The following is a 14,377-nucleotide window of genomic DNA, read 5'->3' on the forward strand; positions in this document are numbered from 1 at the left end:
AAACCGAAACTATTCTCCCTCTTAATTATGACCCAAGAAGTTCAGCTGGAAATTTGATAACCTGAATTGAAGGAAGACTGACACATCAAACAGCTCTGGACACAGTTATACACTGCAGAGTTGGTCAACTATTTAATCACATCAGCTAAAATATGCATATTAAACTGTTTACAAGTTACCCTTTCATTATAAATTTATAACCTTTTTATTTTTGCCAGTAAACTTGTAACATTCCAATTTGTTTCTTTTTATTGGAACAACTTTCATACAATTCTTATTTGTTTTGAAATGTTAGATAATGTATAGAAAACTATTGTTAAGCTTACATCGGACTAGAAATCAATAACACATACTTATCATGAACAAATTGGACCTAAAATGTTTCAGTCATGCTTAAAAAATATCAAGTTCGTGTCATAGTTGAGAATGAGTTGAGAAATATCAAGATGCGCATGAAATCTCGACCCATGTCATTGATAATCTTAAGTAAAAAATCCTCAAGTTTGAGATTTCATTTTTAGAAAACCAAAAGGAGTGTGCTTCTTTATTTGTCATTTTTTTGGATTTGACATTTTCTATTTTGTTGTATCCCCATTTTGGCATAGGCTTCGCATTAATGCCAAACAGACGTTCCCACGGAAAATTGAATGGAGGGTGGGTGTTGTGTTCCATATTATTAGACATTGATTAGTAGAGACATATAGATATATAGACATATCACATAAACAAGCAATCATCTTGGCCTCTCCTCCTCTCCTCCTCTCCTCCTCTCCTCTGCTTTTGCATTTTCCTTTTCCTTATTGCCTTCCCCTGGCTCTTCGCGCGTCCTACGCCTACACGCTTTTCTCTCCTTCCCTCACTCTTTGCTTCTTTCTTTCATCAAACACAACACATAACTCTCTCTCTCTCTCTCTCTCTCTCTCTGAACAACCTCCAAACTTGCGCAAAAACAATGAGAAAGTCCTTCAATTTCAGTATTATGTTCTGATTCTCTCTATAAGGTACTCTCCCTCCCTCCATTTCTCTTTCTGATTACTCATATCCCGACGTGGGCTTTGATTATTTTGTTTGTTTATTTCCATTACTGCTTGATTCGATTACTGGGTCAATCCTGGAAACGCGTTTTTTGATGATCATGCACGTTGGTTTGCATCTATGACATGGTTCCTCAATTGGATTCTCTTTTGTTTTGACATACATGGATCTAGTTTGCGTTTCTGTTGTTGTACGGTTATTCATTCCATGCTAAGTTGTCCAACATTGTAATCTTGATGGCTATTTAAAATATGTGATTTTTGTTTCGGGTCAATCAGTTTTAGCTTTTGTACTGGGAATTCAGAACAAAGAAAGAGAAAGATGTCTGCCTTTGAGGGAGTTATTGTTTCTGATACATGGCTGCAGAGCCAATTTACTCAAGTCGAGCTTCGCAACCTGAAATCAAAAGTAAGTTTTTTTATGATTTGTTATGAAATGTATGCATTTTGTATTCTATTGAATTGATAGGCTATATATGTTGTTTGGAGAATGTATGTGATCAAGCAGAAATTTTGTGCTGACAAGTGAAATGGGTTGCATTGGTTTTAGTTTATTTCGATAAGGAATCAGTCTGGTCGCGTTGCAGTGAAAGATATACCAGCTGTTTTTTCGAAATTGAAGGCTTTCAGTGAACTGTTCACCCAAGATGAGATTAAGGCTATCTTAGAGGAGTCGTGCAAGGATAATGGTGAAGAAATTGATTTTGAGTCTTTTCTTCGGGTGAGTCTTTGAAGCATGAGGTTATGTCTTCCTTTTCTTGTGCATTTGGATTAAATTTTTTGTAATTGGTGGATGAAAAATGCTTTAGCTAAAATTGAAACAGAATCAAAAAGTGGGATCTTTTGAATGAACGGACCTTATTAACAGTTTGGTTCCTTTTGACTACATTCATGTTCTCATATTTGTTGGACAATGAGAAATTAATGGGATTTGCTAAATGGTAGGCACACTTGAATTTGCAAGCCCGCGCAACAGAAAAATCTGGTGGTTCAAAAAATTCTTCTTCATTTCTCAAGGCAACCACAACAACTTTTCACCATGCAATCAATGAATCTGAGAAGTCTTCTTATGTTGCCCACATTAACAGCTACCTGGCAGAAGATCCATTCTTGAAGAAGTATCTTCCACTGGATCCATCTACAAATGCTTTATTTGATCTTGCAAAAGACGGAGTTCTCCTCTGGTAGGGGCACTGGACGGACTCAACAATTTTCTACTCAATAGTGTCAACAACGGACATTTTCAAGTTTGTTGATTATTTTAGTTTCTTTATGTAGTAAGCTTATCAATGTAGCTGTTCCCGGGACTATAGATGAGCGAGCTATCAACACTAAAGCAGTCCTTAATCCATGGGAGAGGAATGAGAACCATACCCTTTGTCTTAACTCTGCAAAGGCTATTGGCTGCACTGTGGTTAACATTGGCACACAGGATTTGGTTGAAGCAAGAGTAAGTTGAGCCCTGCCAGCTACCCATTGGAATCTTCTTGTTACTTTTCTCACATGTTCTATGTTTGCTCACTTTTTCTTAACATTTTTACCATATGCTTATTTTTCAGCCCCATCTTCTACTTGGCTTGATTTCCCAAATAATCAAGGTATGCAGTACGGATTTTTTCCCTTCTTGCCTTTGTATCTCATAGATAATAGAAACTACAATGATTCACAGCTTGTTATCAAGGCTTAAACTATTATCTTGTCTTCTCATATGGTGGCATTATCAGATTCAACTGTTAGCCGATCTCAATCTGAAGAAAACTCCACAACTTGTGGAATTGGTGGATGACAGCCAGGTCACAAAGTTTTTATTTGTTTCCCTCTATGCTTAATTAGATAAGGGTGGATAATCTCTGTTTACATTTTTTATGTTTGTGGATGAACATATAAATTTACTTCAGCTATTATGTTAATTGGCAGGAAGTGGAGGAGCTCATGGGCCTAGCACCTGAGAAGGTTCTACTAAAATGGATGAATTTTCATCTGAAGAAATCTGGCTATGAAAAGCAAGTTACAAACTTCTCTTCTGATGTGAAGGTAAGAGCAAGCTGACCAGCTTAGTAATGATAAGCATTTATGCATAAACTTAATAGCAATGGTGTTACTTATGGCAGTGCTAAAATCTATACATTGAAATGTCAGTCAACATGTCACCGATAAGGGGGTGGAAGGTATATCCTTCCACCTTGTTGACATCTCGGAAATGTCTGTGAGATATTGGTCCTTGTCAATATAGGTGACAATTTGAGGGGAAAAGCCTCATTTCCATGGTATTGTGCTGAATACCCACCCAAATTTTGGTAAATGGTATTTCAGGAAGCTTTTAGCTTTACCCAGTTTCTCTTTCAATCTCCTGGCCTCACCAGCAACCACAATGGGTGGGAAGGTGAAGGTCTTGAGGATCATTTTAGCTTCTTCTGATCCGGGTATTCAGGGAGCTGCAGGCCATTTGTCCTTTCAGCTTTCAACGGTCCATTTGGGTTGGGCCGGAAAGGTGGGTTATGTTAGTGGTTTGGAGGACTTTGAAGGGTCGGCTGATGGATTAGAAAACTTGGAAGAGCTGAAGGGGAAGTGAGGAATCTTCCAGAAAAGTAAAAACTAAATGAATTTCAATTTTGCACGTTACATACTGTGTTCAATTCCTACTTGTCTACACTATGTGATTGAGCAAATAGCATTGTTCCACAAGCCTGCTTTCCTGAATGGCTCTACAGCCCCCATTAACAGGTCTCGTCATGCTTACACTATGTAGGATGAGTTTTTTTAATGGTTTCCACACATATGTAGGGTACTGAGCTGTTATGCACAAATTTATACATTAGAATTTTCCTCATACCATTGAGGCTTGAAAGCAAAAATGAAACAAAGATGTTTTTACATATTAGTATTCTAGTTTCATGGCTGTATCTGGCAGCAGCACACACCTCTTTCCACGCTAGATGTCATATGTTATTATATTTATCATACGGATCTCTTATTTTATTAAGTTTTAAATGTTTGATTGATGCATTATTAATTAGTTTAGTATTTCCTACAGTTTCATCAAAATTTCAATGTTTAAAAGAAAATTTCTGTTGTTTATGTAATTTTTACGAATATATCTATTGATATTAGTATTCCCATAAGTCCAGACCACCGATATTTCCACCAACATTGACGTTTCATCCTTGCTCATGAGTGATGACTTGGCTAGTTTAGTAATGGGAATAGTTTATTTGATTTAATGTATTTGCATTCACTTTTTCATTAAAGGTAAACATTCTTCTCCCCCCTAAGTATAACCATAAATAACATAACATTAGAGGGATCTTAGATGCTTTTCTTCCCCATCAATTCTTTTTCTTGACAAGATATAAAGTCTATCCCAGCCCCTCACTTTTTACCACCTCAGCCAAAGCCTAGGTATCAGCAACTAAGATTTTTCTTATCATAGATTTTCCATCTCAGAAATAACAATGCAGCTTTGGACTACACTTCCATTAAATGGTGGGAAAATTGTAAAAACATGGTATTACAATTGTATTTCTAGTCTCCTATGAACTAACCTCGAAATTATCAATTATGAGGGAGAAGCTTTTATGTGTATCATACATCATATTTCATTTGAGTCACTGTACAGCTAGAATTTGTTTCTTACAAATAAAAGCAAATATACTGCATAAAAACTTGCATCTAACATGTTTTTCTCTTGTTTTAAAGTATGATGTAGAGTTTTTTCTTGGCTTTGTGATTATATAATAATTTTATGCATTTGCAGGATGGAGAAGCTTATGCTTACCTGCTTAATGCTCTTGCACCAGAGCACTCAGGCCCTGCCGCCTTGGATATGAAAGATCCTACAGAAAGAGCAAACCTGGTTCTTCAGCAAGCAGAGAAATTGGATTGCAAAAGATACCTCACTCCTAAAGACATTGTTGAGGGCTCACCAAATCTTAATCTTGCGTTTGTTGCACAAATATTCCAGCACAGGCAAGAAACAGTACTTCTCAAGTGTTAATTTAAGCTTGCAGATTTGAAAATTCATTCTCCCCCCCCCCCCCCCCTTTTAATTTTCTTTCCATATTACTTGAATAAGTTTCATTTTGAATTGAGATAAATTGTCAATTGCAATCCTCTTTACTGTGGAAACAGGGCTGATGTGTGATGTTCTTTTAGAACTTAGGTTACTGTTCCTTGCGCTTATAGTATGTACTAATTGTAGTTTATGAAATCATTTTCATCTACTGGACTTAGCATGTCATCAATGTCATGTGATTGATTTTGATTTCTATTTTTGTTTCTCCTTCTAAGAGATTGATTCCAATTTCTAATCCTTGTCCATCATGGACTCGGATTCCTGAAAAAAAGAAAAAGAACCGACTATGAAATTAAAATAAATTAGAAAGGTACTGTGAAACATAAAAGAAGACTGATGGACCCTGGTGCGGAAAATTCCAGCAGAACCAGAAATTACCAGAATATCCTTTCTTTTGCTTTGACTTCTTGTAGCCTGCATCATTGTGATTCTATTGTTATATCTTTCATTTGATTAAGCTATCATTATGAGTTTATGACATAAAGAAAATAATACTTCTGGTGGTCCTGTTTACCCTGTGGGTAATGCAATGAGCCACATAGACTTGACCAAAAGGAAAGAAAACAAACTGATTCTGGACTTGCTACCCTTGTGCTACCTAGTAAACACACTATTGTATTTGTTTCTTTATTCTCCTTCAATATTACTTAGTGGTTCTGATTTTTCAATTTCCAAAGTGTGCAGTAATTTGAAACAGTGCCCAGTGCCTCTTTGTGCAGCTTAGTTATACTGTATTAATTGTGTGCGGGTTTCTCTTGCAGGAATGGCTTGACTGCTGACAGTAAAAAAATGTCCTTTGCTGAGATGATGACAGATGATGCCCAAACTTCTAGGGAAGAGAGATGCTTCCGACTGTGGATTAACAGTCTTGGAACTGCTACCTATGTCAATAATCTTTTTGAAGATGTCCGAAATGGGTGAGATTTTTTTCCTCCTCCCCCTGACCCCCTAGAAGAACATCCATGTTAAGCCTGGCTAATCCATGATTGATATATATCCCTTGTGCATGCAGATGGGTTCTTTTAGAAGTGCTTGACAAAATTTCTTCAGGATCAGTCAACTGGAAGCAGGCAACAAAGCCTCCGATAAAAATGCCATTCAGAAAAGTTGAGAATTGCAACCAAGTTATAAAGATAGGGAAGGAATTAAATTTCTCCCTTGTGAATGTAGCTGGGAATGATATTGTGCAAGGAAATAAGAAGCTCATACTGGGTAAGTTTGAAGATTTTTCCTTTAGGTTTTTTTTGGTCTTGGTAGTACTGCAAAAGTGAATTTAGGCAAGCTCATTGTTTAAGTGGCTCCATTTTAATATAAGTCGTAACTCTACTTCCCTCTTTTCCCCAGCATATTTATGGCAGTTGATGAGGTTTAGTATGCTTCAACTCTTGAAAAACTTGAGATCACACTCCCAAGGAAAAGCAGGTAAAGAGATTACCGATGCTGACATTCTAAATTGGGCAAACAAGAAAGTTAAGAAGGCGGGTAGAACTTCCCAAATGGAGAGTTTCAAGGTAATTAAATAAACAATGACCTTTTAACTGACAGCTTTGATCCCATGATTAGTGATTTAATGTTTATGGTTTTCTATTGAACTTTCAACTTTTAGGATAAAAACCTTTCAAGTGGAGTTTTCTTCCTCGAGCTTCTTAGTGCTGTGGAGCCAAGGGTGGTCAATTGGAGTCTTGCTACCAAGGGGGAAACTGGTATGTCTTTTTTTGTAGTTCATGAACAATGTTGTTTTCTTTTATTGAAATTAGTTGTAGACATTGAACATTGGAAGTTATATTGTGCTTGCTTAAAAACTGAATGTATCAAGCTCCTAGGTTTCTGGCTTTCTTGGGATCAACTTATTGAGATGGACATGTATATAGAATGATACTCATATAAAACAGTGGGAAAATTTTCTCACTTCATTGTCATGTTTTTGTTGTTATCGTTGAACTTTTCACTTAATTATCACAATATTGCAGAGGAAGATAAGAAGCTGAATGCAACGTATATAATCAGTGTTGCCCGAAAGCTTGGTTGCTCCATTTTCTTGTTACCAGAGGACATTATAGAGGTAAGGATATCAGAGTTGACTAAAATATTTATAATATACTCACCTGTGTCGCTTTGACTGAGATTTATGCAAACATCAATTACTTTGTGTCCTTTGTTGGGCATGATTAGGTCATTTTTATTTGTCACTATAGGAAGTATTTGGTTATGAGGAACAGTCTAATTCCAAAATTCCAGATATGGAGGAGTATTGAAACCTTCTTTTTCTATAATACTTTTTTCGGAGAGCAGGATTTAAGCCTCTATTATATTTCTACTCTAAGAATCCTTAGTTTTCTTGATAAATATTTGAATGCTAATTGGTCCAGCCAGTTGAACTTGCTGCTCTTTTCCTTCCAGGTTTTTTTTTTTATTTAACTTTTTGTCATATGTTATATTGAGTAAATTGGTGGTCAAATGCTTTCTTTCTCATCTGTTTGTTTGTTATACTCAAACCTATTTAAAGCAAAGAAGACCACTAGGCTAGCTGATGTTTGTGAGTTGACCTGATTATTCAGTTGGACTAGATTCAAACACAACCACAATTTACATTCTGTGATGGATTATTAGATTGGTTGGTTTAACATCCAATTGCACTGTCGTGTGCTTTGGTATGACAGGTAAACCAGAAGATGATCCTTATTTTGACTGCAAGCATAATGTACTGGAGTCTGCAGCAACCAGGAGCAGAATCGGAATCAGCCCTTAACAGTCCTGATGACTCCCCTACAGCTGCCAATGATGGTGAGAACAAGGCAGTTTTGGCTAATGAATTCTCCAATTTGTCTCTTGATGCTACCTCCCAAGAGATAGGAAATGAGGAACCCTCAAAAGTCGAAAATGAGGAATCCTCTCTAGAAAATAAAAAACCATCCGAAAAGGTTGAAGGACAATCCTGATGGAGAATGACAGGATATACTTTTTTTTTTTTTTTTTTTTGGTTATACAGAACAATAGGAATAAGAGGAAACTTGATTGCAGTTATCAGACTCTCTTGCTCTTCACGCAAGTGAAAGTGCTCATCTTTTAATGGGCTTGTAAACCACAGGGAAAACAACAAATTCTTGTACATTTTTGTTAGAGTTTATTGTTCCTAGGTATATTCATTCAATGGGTATTGCATTAATTTTGTTGAATAATGTGAAGGGGGGAGAGCATTATTTGTTATCCTTTTTTACACTAGTTTTGTCAACTATTTTCAACTTAAAGCTGAGATCTTGGTCCTGGTTATTTTGTACTACAAGGCATGTGCATTGTGTTTGCTCTAGTATAAAGCCCATTGTTGTTTCATTACTTTTCCAAAATATCAATACCACAAGTGTATAGAAAGTTGATGGTACGGATTGGGATTCAGCCATCACGTGACCATTATTCATATTGTTTTTTGGTCAGAGACCATTTATTCATACACATAATTGTAAAGACGCATTGCACAGCCAACCAAGAGGTAATCACTAAATTTATATTTAAAATTACTGTTATGAATTACACGATATTTTTAAAAAAATCTGTGGAATTATTATATGCTCGGAGGAACAGAAGTTACCAAAAAAAAACACAACTAAAGCACTCTGAAGCATTCAACTTATAATTTCCAGTTACATCTTCGGCACATGTATAAGTATTTTATTCATAAAATATGGAAAAAAAAAAAATTAAAAAAAATTTGGCTAACCTACATTCTTTCTTGTTCACTCGGCACGAGGGTAGCAGCATAAGGGAATAAAGATGTTCTAGGACCATTATGGATATCTTTAGTAAGATCTTCATCAGATTTTTCTTTTTCTGCAACAACCATAAGCAATTCAAGGCGTTTGTCAAAAATCAATGCACTCTCATCTCTCTTGTCAAGCTCAGCAGCTTCAGCTTCAAGCCATTTTTCTCGTAAGTCATCAAGAAGATTGCGCTGGTCTGTATTGAGCTCAGCTCCTGGTGCACTTGGAACAGTGGTGCGAAGTGATGAATCCCCAGATGGTGGAGGCAGTGTCAACAACATTGCTCGGAATTCACGAGTTTCAGCAAATGTCTCAAAATTACAAGCTATTGTATCCAGACAAAATTCCCTTATCTTCAGAACACCATACCTACACACGATGCCATCATTCATGACATTGTAACATGGCTAACAATTACTATAGCTATTGATCAAAATATCATAGGAGAAATTGGGGGTTAGGGGATAAAGGAGCACCATACATATCTGACAATATCAACCAATGGCACAATTCTGCAGGTGAGATATTTTCCAGGTGCGGCAGTAGTACATCAGCTACAGCACGCTTAAGAGGAAATAATAAGTATCTAGAAGCAGCATCAAAAATTTCCCCACCCTGCTCAGTTAACGATCAGTATTAGACCCAAAAAATAGTAACAGAAACTCTCTTTTCAGCAAAAATAAATGTAAATAAAATGTTACAAGATTTTTGTTCTCCATTAGAAGCACCAATTAATAATGTAAAGTTTAAACTACCTGATCAGGGTCTATATCCGTCAATCTGTCAGTGTACCTGAACCAACCATGGAGTTGAAATAAGTTGCATGACAAACAATCCGAAGATCTAAAACATGGTTGATCACAAAACTGTACAAGAACAATGCTGCCTAGCCAATAAATATCTGGTTATTGTATTAATCAAATAACTACCAGAAATAATTATAAACAACCAAAATACCAAATTTTCAAAGTAGAGAATAATTTCTGCATAATATTGTAATTCATCTTTGACATTCTAAATTGTTTTTAAGGAAAAAGAAAACTTACATATACTCAATCATTTTCTCAAACGCTTCTGTGCTCAAATCATGTTCCTCAAGACATGGAAGGGTGTCAATGGGTGCATCATTTTTTCCTTCATGGAAGTCCTTCATACGGGATAATCTTGCTTTAAAATATTCCGATCTTGATGCTAAAACCACTTGGTGGCATCGAAAACTCTTTCTATCAACTCTTACACAAACATCTGCTAGATCATCTACAAAATCACTGATTTGCATTGTACTAACACAAGATATTAATTCTTTGACGCCATTGTCTAGGTTGGGTTCCCTGGTGGAGTTGGCAAGGGAAATCTGAAGGATCTTATGCAGGGCAGCGGGAAGCCGATCTTCTTCAGGAAGTGATACACCTTGTAAGATGAACCGTTTTTTAGAGCTGTCTATGTCTTTCAATGCTTTGTACTCAGAAAATTTTTGGTGAACCAGTTCTTTCTCGAGAATCCTTTGTAAAGATTCACATTTACATACTTTGCAGATCCTCACAAGATCCTCCATATCATCTACAGAAACCTCTAGTCTGTCGGAATAAAAGAAGTGGATGAGGCTGTACAAAGCAGGATATGACAACTTTTCTCTTACAAATCTTACTTTTCTGCGTTGTTTCCAATCAGTCACAAACTTTTTTCTGAAAAATGATGACCGAGCACTTAAGATGACTCTATGAGCTTCGATGGCTCTACCTTGAACGAAAAATACCACATCTGGAGGGAAGTAGTTGGTATTGGATCCATTGTTGGATGGAAGACCTACTCAGGGGCATCAAATGGTGAGTCACGTTAACATACATATTGTTATTGAAAGAAAAGTATGTAAGACCAAATGTGCTGACTGACATCGACATTGATGAAAACATAATAGGCTTTAGCTTAAGCTACTAGAACAGGAGTAGGACTGATCAAAGTTTCCACAGCATCACTACTTTAGTGTGAAGACATCCGAACAAAAGTATGGAATTTAATTCCACCATTTCACACATTCAGATTAAGTTAGAGCCAATAACATCGTCTTCCCTATATTTCTGAAATAGAAACACAAATATAAAGAACCTTTACTTGTGCGCCTCTTCATTACTAAATCAGAACACATGAGAGTGTCAACACTCAACATATCTTATTCAAAATAAGCCAATCCTCGCACTATATTGATCAAGAAATGAACTAAGAAGCATCCTTCTTCCTTATCCTAACACTACATTGAAATTCTCATACCCATGTACTCATACATACATACTAAAAATATGAAATTATATGCCAATACAAACAAAGTCTCCAACTTTCCACAACCCCTTCAGCTATAGACACTGTATCTTAACAATCAACAATTCAACACCAACCCATTTCTTCTTGCTGAATTCGAGTCCGACCCATTTAGCCTCGCACCCCAACACACCAAATCCAAAACAAATTCACACCAATACATAAGAAAATGCGGGTCTCAATTTCACAATAAACAAGTAAATACCTGAACTTTGAAACTGGGTATTGTCAGCTTGCTCCAAGTAAGCCCCATTAGCCTCACAGCACAAGAACGTCTCTCTCAAAGCGGCCTGCAAGGGGCTCAGAGGCGGCGGCCGGGCCTCGAACGCCTTCAGGAGCTTCCTGACCTTCAAATTGAGCGCGGCGTAGTGGCAGCGGTCGCCGTCGAAGGTGTGCTCAGAGCAGATGGCGCCACTCTCGAGCAACATGCGCGCGGCCTCGAGGTGGCCGGCGAGGCAGGCGTAGTAGAGGGCCACAGAGTCCCACTGGTCACGTGCGTTAACGTTGACGCCGGACTCCAGCAGGTACGTGAGGCGGTCGACGTCGCCGGCACGTGAGGCCTCGAAAACGTCGCCGTTGGGGACCTTCTTGAGGGGGATAGAGGAGGAGAAGTCGGAGGGGTCGAGGTCGATCCCGTCTAGGTCGGGATCGATGGTCCACGGGTGCCGCTTTGGGGTCATTGGGGTCGGGTTTTCGGGGGGCTTAGCGGGTTGTCGGGGTTTTGGGTGCATAGAGGTGGTGAATGGCTTTGGCCAAAGTCTGCATTTTTTTTTTTTTTTTTTGAGAAGTGGAAGGGAAGAAAGCAGTGGCAGTTGGGGGTTGGAGGGAGATTTCGGTTATGCCTAATGTATAGTACTGGCCCTACTGGGTGTAGAAAATCAAAAATATCTTCTTTTTTTTTTTTTTTTTTATAATTATCCAAAAATTAAACATATTAACCACCAAATTTTTTTGGAAGATTGAATGGTGGTCATGAGTGTACATTTTCTATAAGAGGCCTACTATTAAATTCCTTAACATGTGATCTACTACATTAATTCTTTCCCATGCTGTTCATTATACATTGAATACTTTAGCATACTGACATCTGTTTACATGAGAAATTTTTGCGTACAATTTTGTTCACACAAAACTGATCAAATTTAAGGAAGAACTCCTAATACTTGTAATATTTATCCAAGAGGGTGTTTCCTAAAATAGGTGCATGTGCTGCTTTTGCATGTATTTTTCTACATTTTCCATCATAGGATTGCAGTCTTGTACATGCCTAGTGGCATATTCAGATGAAGAGGGTGAGATTGTGCTACATTTTGTCACAAATTACCATTTATGAGGAAATTACAGATTTGGTCCACTAATTATATAGCTAGTTCAATTTTGGTCTACGAACTTTTTTAAGTTCGGTTTTGGTCTATTTAATTTATAACAAGTTCTGTTTTGGTCCTTTCCGTTTATTTGGAGTGGACGGACGTTTATGTAAGGGGCAAAACTGCCATTTCACCATATTAGCATGTGTCAGTTGGGGGGTCAAAAGGAGTCAAAGGCTGTTGTGATTCTGAATTGTGCCCCTTCTACCACAGCCTCATTCTCCAAATCTTCATCTGGTTTGAGTATCCCACATTCAGTAGCTATAGCTCTTGCTGTGTGCACATTGTCGCCGGTTATCATCTTAATGTTCACTCCAGCAGCTCTGCAAGCATCTACTGCTGTTCTGACTCCCGGCCTGCATGGATCCTTTAACCCCACAAGACCTAACAATGTCAGCCCACTTTCTTCAAGCTTCTCATGAACTCGTCCATTCTCTTCTTCAGGAATTTTGTGGGCAAAGGCAATGCACCGCAGGCTTTTGGCTGCCATGTTCTGAATAATTGACTCAACATGCATTCTTTCCTCATCATTTATGGCTCTCACTGCCCCACTTTGACCATAATAATTTGAGCACATGGCGAGTATCATCTCAGCAGCTCCTTTCCAGTGGGTTTCCGTAGCCTTTTCACCATTCCTCCTGATCAAAACACCGCTTCTCTTTTTCTGTGAATTGAAGGTTTCTACATGGATTATCTCACAGCCTTGTTTCACTTCATCAATATTCATACCCAAATCAAACACAGCCCAAGAAAGTATTGCTTTCTCAGTTGGGCTACCAGAAATCTCAGGGAGGGATGAAGAATTTGGTTTACAAACACTGCCAGTTGTGTTTAAACCAACAGCCTGTTGGAGCAATTGGAGAATGGTAGGTGCTATATCTGAGTGATTCTCTTCTGTCATTACTTCTTTACCGAGCCAGAACTCTGTAACCTTCATCTCATTCAAAGTAAGAGTGCCTGTTTTGTCTGTGCAGATTGTTGTGGCTGACCCCATTGTCTCACAAGCAGAGAGTTTTCGAACCAAAGCATTGTCCTTCATCATTTTCTTCATTGAATAAGCTAGAGTCAAAGTGACAGCCAGAGGCAGACCTTCAGGAATTGCCACAACAACAATCGTTATTGCTGCAGCTATAATACCAACAACCCCATTCATCACATCATCAAACTTCGTTTTACGGCCATTGAATTCCTTGTTTCCCATGTCATCTGTGGTGTTTCCTGTGAAATAACGAATTAGAGAAACCACAAGAACAAGTAGAGCCACTGCCAAACCAACCTTTCCAATATATGAAGTCAACTTGTTGAGGCGAGTTTGTAATGGTGTCTCCTCATCCAAATCACGGCTTATTGAGCTCATCATCTCCCCCCACGCGGTGTTCATGCCCACAGATGTCACAAGCATCAAACCAAATCCATCTGTTACCCTTGTTCCAGATAACAGAAAGAGATTGTTTATAGGCTATCTCACCAAAATAAACCATGCTAACTCACCAAAATAAAGCATTAGTAATCTGCCAATTTGCAAGTATGAGAAAACCTGGGATAATGCACCATTTAGCTGTCAACAAGAATCACAACAGCCTTTGACTCCTTTTGACCCCCCAACTGACACATGCTAATATGGTGAAATGGCAGTTTTGCCCCTTACATAAACGTCCGTCCACTCCAAATAAACGGAAAGGACCAAAACAGAACTTGTTATAAATTAAATGGACCAAAACCGAACTTAAAAAAGTTCGTGGACCAAAATTGAACTAGCTATATAATTAGTGGACCAAATCTGTAATTTCCTCTACCATTTCTGCATTTAATTAAAAACAAGGAAGAAAGCAA

At 37.9% G+C, this 14,377-nt stretch overlaps 2 protein-coding genes and 1 pseudogene across 3 annotated transcripts; 1 reads left to right on the forward strand and 2 right to left on the reverse strand.

Annotated features, from left to right (window-relative positions):
• Positions 1-743: 743 nt before the first annotated feature.
• On the forward strand, positions 744-8,361 carry LOC147288046 (fimbrin-5-like). The gene is made up of 15 exons (XM_086239562.1): positions 744-1,001; positions 1,314-1,443; positions 1,585-1,755; positions 1,980-2,218; positions 2,313-2,484; positions 2,594-2,632; positions 2,759-2,827; positions 2,952-3,068; positions 4,789-5,000; positions 5,868-6,023; positions 6,119-6,318; positions 6,451-6,617; positions 6,713-6,809; positions 7,077-7,168; positions 7,767-8,361. The coding sequence occupies exons 2-15, from the start codon at positions 1,357-1,359 to the stop codon at positions 8,043-8,045; spliced, it is 2,097 nt and encodes a 698-aa protein (XP_086095688.1). The 5' UTR covers positions 744-1,001; positions 1,314-1,356; the 3' UTR covers positions 8,046-8,361.
• Positions 8,362-8,589: 228 nt separating this feature from the next.
• LOC147288047 (ankyrin repeat family protein) lies at positions 8,590-11,986 on the reverse strand. Of its 2 annotated transcripts, XM_086240404.1 has the most exons (5): positions 11,383-11,986; positions 9,908-10,667; positions 9,617-9,653; positions 9,343-9,476; positions 8,590-9,230 (listed from the first exon to the last, which is right to left on the reverse strand). In XM_086240404.1, the coding sequence occupies exons 1-5, from the start codon at positions 11,906-11,908 to the stop codon at positions 8,822-8,824; spliced, it is 1,866 nt and encodes a 621-aa protein (XP_086096530.1). In that variant the 5' UTR covers positions 11,909-11,986; the 3' UTR covers positions 8,590-8,821. The 2 variants fall into 2 exon arrangements, with proteins under 2 accessions (XP_086096530.1, XP_086096531.1); XM_086240405.1 differs by lacking the exons at positions 8,590-9,230; positions 9,343-9,476; positions 9,617-9,653 and having other exon boundaries at positions 9,904-10,667.
• A 718-nt stretch (positions 11,987-12,704) lies between these two features.
• Positions 12,705-14,343, reverse strand: LOC147288048 (calcium-transporting ATPase 12, plasma membrane-type pseudogene; annotated as a pseudogene).
• Between the last annotated feature and the right edge of the window lie 34 nt (positions 14,344-14,377).

The sequence above is a fragment of the Dryas octopetala genome, chromosome 4 (genome assembly GCF_963921425.1).
Source record: "Dryas octopetala chromosome 4, drDryOcto1.1, whole genome shotgun sequence".
NCBI classification, from domain to species: domain Eukaryota; kingdom Viridiplantae; phylum Streptophyta; class Magnoliopsida; order Rosales; family Rosaceae; genus Dryas; species Dryas octopetala.

Coding starts and splice junctions, on each gene's coding strand:
- LOC147288047 (XM_086240404.1), bottom strand. CDS start 11,908: ATGCACCCAAAACCCCGACAACCCGCTAAGCCCCCCGAAAACCCGACC. Junction 9,477..9,616: donor CGGATATAGACCCTGATCAG/GTAGTTTAAACT, acceptor TTAACTGAGCAG/GGTGGGGAAATTTTTGATGC. Junction 9,231..9,342: donor TGGTTGATATTGTCAGATAT/GTATGGTGCTCC, acceptor CATCGTGTGTAG/GTATGGTGTTCTGAAGATAA.
- LOC147288046 (XM_086239562.1), top strand. CDS start 1,357: ATGTCTGCCTTTGAGGGAGTTATTGTTTCTGATACATGGCTGCAGAGC. Junction 1,756..1,979: donor ATTTTGAGTCTTTTCTTCGG/GTGAGTCTTTGA, acceptor GCTAAATGGTAG/GCACACTTGAATTTGCAAGC. Junction 6,319..6,450: donor AAATAAGAAGCTCATACTGG/GTAAGTTTGAAG, acceptor TCTTTTCCCCAG/CATATTTATGGCAGTTGATG.